Source organism: Lonchura striata, chromosome 3, assembly GCF_046129695.1.
Source record: "Lonchura striata isolate bLonStr1 chromosome 3, bLonStr1.mat, whole genome shotgun sequence".
NCBI classification, from domain to species: domain Eukaryota; kingdom Metazoa; phylum Chordata; class Aves; order Passeriformes; family Estrildidae; genus Lonchura; species Lonchura striata.
In genome coordinates, this window is record NC_134605.1 from 39,088,551 (window position 1) to 39,100,579 (window position 12,029).

Below are 12,029 nucleotides of genomic sequence, written 5' to 3' on the forward strand. Positions count from 1 at the left end.
TGTACAAATTAAGTAAGCCCTATCTGTAAAACAGTTAGGTATCACAGTGATAAAGAAAACAATTTTTTTTCATAGGGTTCTGTCTGAACTGCACACTGAACACTGCACAGTAAATCTGCGCACTGAACAAAGACAAAACACGAATGCTCAGTCTGTTCATACATTGTGTACTACCCTTCGCACTGTAAGATATTATTCTTCTGCTCTTCTATTACTTCGCTAGTGTAATAAAAAAGGACAAATAATGTTATGTTGAAAGTGCTATTAAAGGGTCACTGATAAAGGGTCAGAGTGGGATAAAAGGGTAAATTGTTGCATTGTTGTTATTATACTAAGGGAGTGCTGTTTATATTTTCTGTATTTCCCTCAATACATGGATTGCCAATGTCATACAGAAGTTCTCAAAGTAAAATTTAATTTGTTCTAATTTCTTGTGTGCAAATTCAATGTGAAATAGCAGTTACATATTCTCATATATTATTTATTAGCCTATGAATAAAAATTTAATATATGTCTGTGCTCTTAATAATACTGATAAAAACCATTCACTTTCTACAGCTGCACATTTTGATTTGTTAACATTTGTTAACAGTGATGAGATTCTGTTTTGAGTAGGTTTTATTTTCAATTTTGTTTTTCTACTTTTTCACACTTCTTGTGCTGGTTTTCTGATCCAATCTACTTTATTTTCTTTTCAGAAATACTTGGGAAAATATTTTGAGGTCCTTCTGAACAAATTTTTCTGAGAAGTGTACTGGCAAAATGAATTTTGTAAGTACCTAATTGATAAACTATGTTAATATATCAATAAAGCAATGACTCTGTAAAACCCAGTTCCTTGAGGTTGCAGATCCAAACACTGTAATTTCAGGAGTGAAAATCTGAAGAGATGTTTCTGACAGCAGAGTTCGCTGTCAAAGCACACTCTTTATTGGATTTTCACTACAGGTGTGATGTTTGTGGTGCAGGTAAATGTGTCTCAGGCTAGGTATCACAGGCTGCTGTTCTAGCTGAGTAGAGAGAAGTAATCATTTTTGGGCTGATTTAGTCAAGCTACATTATTTTGAAATGCATAGCATGCTATAAAGTCCTGTTTGCCTTGTGTGATGGTAAAGGAAGACTAGGCCCCAAATTCAAATTCAGACTTTTACAGAGACAAGCTGTCTGTGACAGCCGACTTGTCCTTTATGCACAATGCATTTAAATATGAAGGCCTTTGGGACATCCAAAGGGATTATTTCCACATTTGTATTTTGAGTATGATTTTATGAAATTTCCTAGATAGTTCTTACAAGCATCGTCTGTAGTGTTAAATGCATTTGTAATTGGAATGTGTGGTCAGTTACCTATCACGTTTCTACCATACAGGGATTAAAGATTAACATCTGTGTGTTAACTGGTGTTCTCCTTTTCTACAGACAGACCTTCATTCCACAGATTACCCCTACTATTCAGACTATGTTAATCTGATCACATCGCCTTGTTCTAAGCAGGAAGTCAGGAATTTCACAAAAGCATTTCTGCCAGTTGCATATTCATTGATTTGTATCATCGGCCTCTTTGGTAACATCTTTGTGGTGATGACCTTCGCTTTATATGAGAGAGCCAAGTCCATGACGGATGTGTACCTCTTCAACATGGCCATAGCAGACATACTGTTTACTCTTACTCTTCCACTGTGGGCAATGAATTATGCCACTGATGAGTGGATTTTTGGTGATTTCATTTGCAAAATGACTAGAGGTATCTATGCAATCAACTTCAGCTGTGGCATGCTGCTTTTGGCCTTTATCAGCGTGGACCGGTACATTGCTATCGTACAGGCAACAAAGTCTTTTAAACTCAGGGCAAGGACTCTCGCACATAGTAAACTCATTTGTCTGGCTGTGTGGATATCATCAATTCTAATCTCTAGTCCCTCTTTTCTGTACAATGAAAGTTACAGCTTCTCCATGAATGAAACCAAAGAGATTTGTGATCACAGATCTGGCAGGATTTCTGAAAGCACTATGCTGAAATCGCTGCTGTTATGGCTACAAGTTGCATTTGGATTTTTTATACCTTTCATATTCATGATTTTTTGCTACACCTTCATTGTCAAATCCTTACAACAAGCTCAGAATTCCAAAAGAAACAAAGCAATACGTGTGATTGTATTAATTGTAGCTGTTTTTCTAATTTGCCAGGTACCTTATAACATTGTTCTTCTCATAACAGCTGTCAACATGGGCAAGATTGACAAATCTTGTGACAATGACAAGATAATGGCTTATGCAAAATACACCACTGAAGCCATAGCATTTTTACACTGTTGTGTGAACCCTGTGCTCTATGCGTTTATTGGAGTGAAGTTCAGAAGTTATTTTGTGAAGCTAATGAAGGACCTATGGTGCAAGAGGCACAAGAAAGACAATAAACGTAGTTCAAGGACAAACTCTGATACTTACCATTCAAGACAGACTAGTGAAATTCTGACTGACAGTGGATCATCTTTTACTATATAACACAATTTGAACAACATTAGTACTGAAGGACTCTTCTCACCAAGAAACCCAAACCAATGTCACTGCATGTGACAGCAAGTAATCTGAACTTCTCTATGCCTCTAAATGAGATCCAATGATCTACACCTCTTTTCAGGAAACTAATTTAGTTAAAGGAACAATACTGTCCTGTGTAAAACTAAAACCTTATTCACTCCTCTTAATGCTCTTCTAAACTGCATCCTCTTGGAATTATAAAGTTAAGTTTAAAGAGGAACCCTTGTCATTGTGTAAGGAAAAATTGCATCTCATCTGTCCTGCAACACTGAAATATCCCCAAAATAATAAGTAAATGAATAAGGTTCTACTCTCTTTCTTACATTTATTGTTAATAATTGTTTCTGTTTGTTTAATTGTTTCTGTTAATTACTTCTACCTGGAAATCCTAGTGAAGTGTGGCTCTCCACTGTGCTTAATATTGCAGACAGGTCATATTGTGACAATACTAACCTAAAGAGATGGCATTTGAGCAAAGCATGACAAGGAATGCAAACTGCAGAATGAAAAAACAGGCTCAGAACTGCTGACATAGCTGGGCTGAGGTGCTTGGTCTTGTAAATCTTTGCCCAGTGCTATTCTGAGCAAAGAGTGAAGCTTTGCTAGAGTTTCCTCTCATGGGTTAGCACAGGATTCAGATGCTGGAATCCAGCAAAGCTGATAACCTGATGAATATCTCTTTGTGAAAGTTGCCTCTTTCTACCTGAAATTCACAGTCTACTTTTTAAAAGACAACTAATTGGATAAAACTGCAATTATTCCAACACAATTTGTTGGGATGCGAATGGTGACAAAATATGGAGCATTTCTTTGCATTTAGCTACCACTAGCAAAGATTCTTAGGAATGCATTTACCAGCTCAAATATGAATATATATAGTTTCAGAAATTAGTTAGAAGTTATTGTCTAAAAAAAGAGCAGAATATGACTTAATTCAGCCAAAATTTTTACTCAGTCAGTATTTGACTCACTATGAATATAGGAATATTTATAATAAATGCAAATAGTTTTACCCAGCCTTGACTCTTCAGCAAATCTTCAGTGGATCTTCTGCTCATTGAGTGAGCTTTACCACTGTTGCAGTCACTGTGGGACAGTGAGGTAGTCAGAAGCATGTGCTGAAGATCCCTTGAGGATATCATTAATGGGACACATGAAATTAGTACTGCTTTGGCTAGTACAATCCATCCTTGTTTCCACTGCAGTGTCAGGTTTTTTAATATCAGTACCAGATATGATAAAGATTGTGTATATTTATCATAACTGAATAGCAATTTTGCAATATGATAGAAAATTATGTAAATACACATGTATGCATTTGCTGTACATAGCAATGATGATTTTCTGGAAAGAATTCAGCAAATAAAAAATGCAATTGAAAAGGAAAAGATCCCCTCATATCTAAGAGTTCCATGCTATGTTGCCATGAAACATTCCTTTTGACTCTGTGAAAAATCTGTCACATCTGAGCAGTCTGTCCATTGTGGGCTCGCTGAGGGAGCGTGCCCCAGGGTGGGGGTTCAGAGCTGAAGCAGCTGTGGGGGCTCTTGGGCAGAACCTCCCAGTGCTCCAAAGGGCATCCCCCACCTCCTGCCCACCCACTGCCTTGGCTGCATTGGCCTTCAGCCACTGAACAACCCAAACACTGCCCCAGTGGGGTTCGGGGGCCAGACAGCAGCCAAGGCACAGTCACTGATGAGCACTGTCACTGTCCCACCACTGGTGACTTGCTGATGGACCCCGGGAGAGGTCAGGAAAAATGTGCCATAGCTTTCCTGAGGTGGTTAGCGGAAAGAGCATCCTCCCTTGGTGGGGAGGGCAGAGAAAGAGAACAAAGCAGGGTCCTGCAGACCTGGGCCTTCCCCAGGGAGAGGGGTCAGCCTCACAGGTCACCAGCCCCTCATAGCTGTGAGGGACCCAGGCTGGAAGTGGTGGTGTGGAACAGCTGCCTCAGGCAGGAGCTGCACAGCTTCTCAGCTGCTGGATTTTGTGACGGTAAAATGCTCACTGGAAATGACATTCATGTGTAGAAAACGTAGCCAGCTACTCCCCAATGCATGTGGGAGAGAAGTGCTGCTGAGTGAAGAGGAGCATGGTACACACGTGGGACTAAAACAGCACTTGGAGCATGAATTGTGCTGGTTCCAAGGCCTTGCCAAAAGTCCTGCTTGAGGTGCAGCCAAAATCTTGATTGCCATGAATGAGTGCTCTGTCCCTAGGATAGATGAGGGTAGAAGACTGGATGGATTCCTGTGGTGGTTTAACATATCTGGTTGCCAAGCATCCACCAAAGCCTCTCTATCACTCCCTTCTCAACTGGACAGGGGAGACAAAATGTAATGAAAGGCTCATGAGTTCATAAGAGCAGGGGGAGATCGCTCACTGATTGCTGTCATGGTACTTGGAGGAGTTAATTGGACTTATTACCAATAAAAATCAGAGTCATATAATGAAAACAGATCTTAAAAATACCTTCCCCCCCACCCTTCTTTCCCCTGAGATGTAACATTGTTCCTCATTCTTTACCTCCTTCTCACAGCAGGGAGATGGGAATGGTGATTACAGGCAGTTCATCACATGTTATTTCTGTACAACTTCCTCCTCAGAAAGAGGAGTCCTTCCCCTGACTTAGAATGGAGTCCCTCACACAGCAGAGTCTTCCATTAATTCCTTCAGCATGAGTTCTTTCCATGGGCTGCAGTTCTTCACAAACTGCTTCAGTGTGGGCCCTTTTCAGTGACTTACAGTTCTTCAATAAAAAGCTGTTCCAGTGTGTGTTCCCTGTGAAGTCACAAGTTCTGCCAAGAAACCAGGTTGCAAGGACTCCTCTCTCCACAGGGCAAGAGGTCCTACCAGGAGCCTGCTCCAGTGTGGGCTTCCCACAGAGTCACAAAGTCACAACATTTTTTCAAGCATCCACCTACTCTCATGTGGGGCTCCCCCAGGATCTGCAGGTGGATCTCTGAGCCCCTGTGGAACTCTGAATGCTGCAGGGAGAGAGCCTGCCTCACTATGGTGTTCACCATGAGCTGCAAATGTGTCTCTTCTGTGGTACCTGGAGCAGCTTCTTCTTTGCTGGCCTTGGTGTCTGCAGTTTTGATTCTCTCACATATTCTCATTTCTGTCTTCTCTGTCTGCAATTACTTCTGTACCAATAACTTTTCTATTTAGCATTACTACCATGGCTGATGGGCTCAGCCTTGGCCAGAAGTTGACATTGGCTTTGTTGGATGTGGGAGAAGCTCCTAGAAGTTTCTCAGAGTAACCACCCTTAAAGCTCCCCCATTACCAAAACCTGACCTCATGAACTCAATACATCTCCCAAGGGTCTGCTGTGCAGGGAGAACCACAGCTCCAGCCAGTGGGATGCTGGCCTTTTTGCATACACTTTGAGGGTAACTACAGATGGAAGGGTGGGTAGATAGAAATATAACTTAGATGTAATACCTTCTTGACATTTTTTGTGAAATTTACCACAAGGCAAAAGAGAAAGACCACTTTAGAGAAAAAGCAGTGGAAGAGAACAATTACTCTGCTCGATGTCCAGAAGGAGATGGCCATAGTGGCAGGCTGGACAGTGGATGTGGCTGGTGGGCTCTCAGATATTCCATCATGCCTTTGGTGGCCATCTCAGCAGAATCAGCTCATGTGTTGGGGCTAATATTGGTAGTTCAAGGCATGAAAACAGCACAGATTTAGAGGAGCCTGGGAACTTGGTGTTCCTTTTAATGCTTATTGAGCAACATTTCAAGGCTTACTGCATTTTATTAGGGTTTTCTCCTTGTTGTCGTAGCTATATGCGACAAACATGATAAGATTTTCTTTTTCATTGCAGGTTTTTCTTTTTCATCTAGGATTTTTGGAAAGATAAGACTTGGTTTTGCACAGGTTCTTGTTTCCCACCACATTTAAAGAGAGAGAGAAGGACATATGTAGTGTTGCATCATGTCTTGCACAGAGAAGATGTAGCTGATAAGCTCTGAGAAGCTGATTCATATCTTCCTCCAGCTGGGACTGGGTCTGGGTTGTGGTACTGGCTGGACCTACAAGGTCTCTCTTGTTGGCAGGTTCCATTCTGCTTTAGGGGGGTAGAAAGTGGCCCTGCTTGATGCTTCCTGTTCTAGCAGTTCAGAAGGACATAGGTCATCAGTGCACACTGTTAAAGTCAGTGCAGACAGTCTAAAGCTAAATCTGTTTTCTGATATCTGTGATCATGAAAATGGACCTCATTTATTATTCTTCTCCACACAATAAATGACAACTTTCTTCACAAAGGTGAAATTTAAATTTCATGTGGTGTCTCGTCTCTTCTATTTATATATTACATATCTTAGAAGAGTGATCACTATAAATTGGTGAACCTGCAAGAGGGTCAAAGTGGACAGATAAGTTCAGAGCCATCTGTGCCTTGCTTCTAGCAAGGAAAGGCAAAGGATAGAAAATTAAAATTATACACCAAGGTAGATAGCATTTGGTGATGATTAGTGGAAACTAAAGTGAAACTTGAAAAAACAGTCTAGAGAGGAACATCTTGCTATGGAAGGTTATTAATGATGATTAAGTACATAACAGATATAACTCTACTTTGGATCTTTGTAGAGCAATCTTGTTATTTATAATTGTGGAAATCCTGGGGAAATTTTCTTGCTACAGAGTAGCAAGAGATGGTATTTGAAGGTTTAAAAATTTGGACAAAATTGAAAAAAGTTTCAGATTAAGTGAAAATGATAACATTTCAAATAGTCAAAACAGTTTGTCTCATGAAGCATTTAAAATATTTTGACATTTCTGGTTACTTTTCACATACTATAACAAATGCCAAGGAAATGATTTCACAAAACCACTGAAAGTGGTTCCTACATTTTTATGCTGCTGCTGAGTAGTCAGGGTATTCCCTCCAACCACCTCCTAAGGCAGAGGGTACCAATCCTCTGTTACCCATCGTGAGTTAAGGGCTCATAGCCTCTTTGAAAAATCTACGCAAAGTTCAGGAAAAAAAATGGTGAAAATGCTGCCATCAAATTCTCCTACACCAGTAGATATCATTTCTCATCTGCATGTCCTTCAGGCTGAAGAGGAAATTAAATTACACCTCCTCTAGTGTGGATGAATGACACAAGACATGGTGGCAATAATGTGACCACTGAGTAGTGGTGTTCTCTTCACCACTTGGAGCATAGATCAGTTCCTTTTATGATGAGTTCCTTAAAACAATTTCTTCATTTTTGATTGAATGAACTCCATTGCCTAACCTGAGTCAAAAGGCATCTAAGTTTTATTTACTCTAGAAAACAAAATCTAGCTATTTTGAAGGCAAAAATTCTTATCCACCAAATCAGGGCTGCTTTCCCCACAAACTGAGAAACCCATTGCCTGTGCAAATTTCTAGCTGATATTTATAGTCCGTTTTCTTTGAATTGATGGTATCATGTTACCCTACTATAACTACTGATGCGCGTTTCGTATTTCTAATGAAATCTTCATATTTTGTTTACATTTACTCCCTTTCTGTTGGAAATATATATTGAATTATTATCAATTATATTATCAATTTGGCCTATATATATTAGGTTCAGCTAAACAAGTCAAATTAATATTCTTCTACCAAAAGTCTTTGAAACTCTCATTTCATTTTACTGTAGCTTCATAATTCCCAGATATTTATTAAAGTTAATACAAATTAATAAAATAATATTTATAATATGTATTTAATTTATTTATTCTGTAACAACTGGAATTAATTTATGAATTTGTGATTCACTCAGGATTTAGAGGGAGTACAACCACTACCTCCACAAGAAGCAGTGGCTGAACACAGAAATTAAAGGGTTTTTTTCAAAATAGAAAATGTGTGATCTGGATTTATGCCAAGCACAGACAGTTGTGATGTGTCAGGACAAAACATGTTAGTATTATTTATGAAGTATTTATGCTTAGTCCTTTCTAGTGGTTAGGAATGATAAGGTAAAAACCTATAATTGCCAGAAAATTGGTCATTTTTTCATTTGTTTGTTTCTTGTCCTGGATTGGATCATCCAGCTACTGTTTTTATTGTGATTTGTGGTTCCATTTCTGAAAAACTTTTACAAAAATATGGAGCCATTAAAGTAGTTGCTACTGGAACTCTAATTGCTGTTCTTTTTATCCTTTTGCTATTCAGATTTAAAACTATGAATTTCTTGCAGGTATCAGACCAAGTTTTGCTTCTAATGCATGTAATTTTTTTTTTTTTGCTAGATCAAGAAATCAAGAATGTTTTTATAAAAAAAAAATTTCTAGGTACTGTATTCAAATATATATATACAGAATGGAAAAAATAATACTAAGATACAGAAAATATACTGTTGGGAAGAATGCATGAATTATGTGTATTTATGGTTGATAGTTTTATTTCTAAGAGAAGCTTATTTATGAAAGGTAAAATCATCTCATTAATGCATTTCAGGTGAATTATAATGTATTTTAACAATCTTTCTCATAAGATTATAATAGAAAATTATAATAGCTTTGTATTTTTTTTCTGATTCCAATTTAAACAGGATTCAGCTCATAACAACAGTGATAAAAGTAGTACTGTGTTCAGAATCTTTTTGCAGTTTGTGGTACTTTCAGGCCAGTGGATATACATGTTTGGTTTACATTTCAAGAATAACTTCTTATAAGAAAGAACAATATCAGCTGACATACTAACAGTGAAAATAGAGATTGAACAACCTGATGTACTTTTTACATTGGAGTTTATTTGGCATGAGCACAGTGTTTTTTATTGAAAGTATTGTGTGCTCTGGGATTTTCATAAAAACAGGGTTTATTTAACAGACTTGTCAATGCAGGAAACATTTTCTACTTTGTTTTCATTAATTTCTTGTTCTTGTCTTGTGCTGCATGAGGCAGCATTCATTAAAAATAATTTCTGATTGCAGTTGTTCTCTCTAAACAATTTTCATCCCTCTCAAGTTTTCTATACATATCTGTTGATTTGTAATTCAAAACATATTACTGAAGAGAGACATGGAAATCATGGTTTTAAGTTGGCTTTATTGTTCAAACTAGAGGATTTAATTCCTGCTCACTTCTTCTGTTCTTTTTATTTTCATAATACACTTTTTTTTTTTTGTAGTAATGATGCAACTCTGCAAAAACTCATTAAACTTATGCAGATAAACATAAGCATTGTGTGAAAAGTATGTTAGGTTGAGGTTCTAAAATATCTTTACCTAGTTAAGAACCAAGGATCTAGCTGTCAAAGTAGTACTGCTCATGGAAATTCATCTTGCAAAGGAAGTAGGGATTAGTGGTAAGTGGCAGAAAGTTGGTTTTGTTGCTGTGAGCTGTACCCACACCGTTACTGTTGTTGTCTGCTGTGGCCAGTGTAGGTGCACAGGCAAAGCATTGATCTTGGGAACTTCACTCAAGGTGAGCTTCACTCAAGATGGAAAAGTGGAGGCCATGGTATAAAACATCTGAGTCAATTTTGTGGTATCACTGAGATCAGAAACAGAAAAGTGCTCCAATTTAAAATCTGTCTACAAATCTTTGTTGCTGTCTTCTTGATGCAAGTGTGGATGCTTGGATATTTTGAAACCATTTGGACTTTTTAGCCCCAAACTCACCTCAAACTCAAGATTCATTTTGAGTTCAGTAGGCAGTAGGATATACAAAAGTACCAATGTTCGTTGAGTACAAACTTTTGAAATTTCACATCTAATATCATAACTTGCTGTGAGACACTGCTACTTTCTTAAGAATCTCTTAAGATTTGCTCAGAGAGCACACATTTCTTTTAGGCCTAAAATTATTTTCATTGCTTCATTTTAAAAAATCATGTGTGTGCTTCCAGTTTAGTTTATTTGCACACTCAGACTGGTGCAAGATTTCCCTCTGGTGGTTACAACATGCACAAAGTGTCATAGCTGTACTAGCTTAAGAGTTTTGTCATTTTACACCAAAAGGATGCACACGTCAGACCTTAAATAGATGTTATAACTTTGTAGGTGTAATCAAAGGTTCTGTACAGCTTGTATAAGCGAATCATATCACAGAGCACAATGTAGTCATGTTTTACTTTTTCCCCAAGTCAGGTCTTTTATCACTGTGGGCTGGCACTGTCTTTGTCTAACAGAAGATCTGAACCCAGTTATATCAGCACACATTAGCAGTTACTTCAGCTTTCTCCATCAGGTGCAAGAGTATTGTCCAGTAAGAAGAAATAATTTTTCTTCCTCATAGCAGGTAGTAGTGTCTCCAGAGAATTTGACCTCTGCCTCTTTTTTCACTTTACCTATAAATTTATATTCTTCTAATACACAGCAACATATAACAAAAGGGACAAAACATCACAGGTCCATTTCAGATTCATTTGCTGGCAGCTCTTCTGTTTAGGATTAATTTATAGAAATTAACAATAGGAGAGGAAGTTTGAAATCCATTCTCAGGCTGCTTTTAATTACTATTCTCTTTTGGGGTTAAATTATTACAGAGTCACAGAATGGGTAAAGATGGAAAGGACCACAGTGGGTCTGCTTATACTCAGTTAGCAATGCCTACTTGTTTTGTCTTAGAAAGTTACTGGTTTTGCTACACTGGCCAATAGCTAAACTGATCCTTGTTCCACCCAGAAAATTGCACAAAAACTTTATTGCCAGGGATTGAGCAGAACCATTGGAAAGAATTGCACTCACCTTGTGGCAGTCCACTGCAGAGGCAAGTGTCTCTATATGTAGAGCTTTCTCTCCAGATTTATTTCTACATGGTACTGATGGCTTCTTCATAAACTCTGTGTTACCAAGAAGTATATTTATATATGTATTTATATATTAGGTATATATTTGTAGACTTGTGTATTGCTTCCTTATTTATGAACTTCTAGGTCTCATTTTCATCCAGCTTTTATCTTCCTTAAATTTCTTTGTCAGAGGTCCTAAGTATCCTGCTGTTTCATATTTACTTGCTTTGCAGATCACTTCAGGATCACTTCCACTGCTAAATAGCCCCTGACTAACTGTACAGCAGGGTAGACTTCATGTGGCTTGTGACTCAGTTTTACTCCCATTATATTAGCACTCATTATATTTTCTTCTTGAATATGAATGTATTTGGACACCAGAGGATTGCTAACATCTCACCACGTTAGTCTCATGGATACTAAGGATATGACAGCTCAGCCACTGCTCCACTCTGGGAGAAAATGTTGATATCAGAAGCTTGGATAAGAAATGGGCCGTGAGAGAAATGTAGCACATATATCTGACAGGAGACTATAGAAAAACATGTAGGGTGCTTTTTCATTTCCAGAGAAACTTTTACTAGGACATGCTGACTGATCTTCTTTAGCTTCATGTAATTTGGGACATTTTCAGAATGTTGATCATATGTTAATTTAACAGGTAGCTAAACCATGCTACAAATTAATGGAGGCATGGTATAGAAATGAGGAAAAAAGAAATCTCAAACCAAACTGATTTGGAAGTTTGCCACTGTTGCAATAAC

The 12,029-nt window shown here is 38.1% G+C and overlaps 1 protein-coding gene across 1 annotated transcript; it reads left to right on the plus strand.

Moving 5' to 3' along the window:
* The first annotated feature begins 762 nt into the window (after window positions 1-762).
* CCR6 (C-C motif chemokine receptor 6) lies at window positions 763-2,504 on the plus strand. Its single transcript, XM_031504527.1, has 2 exons — window positions 763-771; window positions 1,419-2,504. Exons 1-2 carry the CDS (start codon window positions 763-765, stop codon window positions 2,502-2,504), a joined length of 1,095 nt encoding a protein of 364 aa, XP_031360387.1.
* Window positions 2,505-12,029: the final 9,525 nt, after the last annotated feature.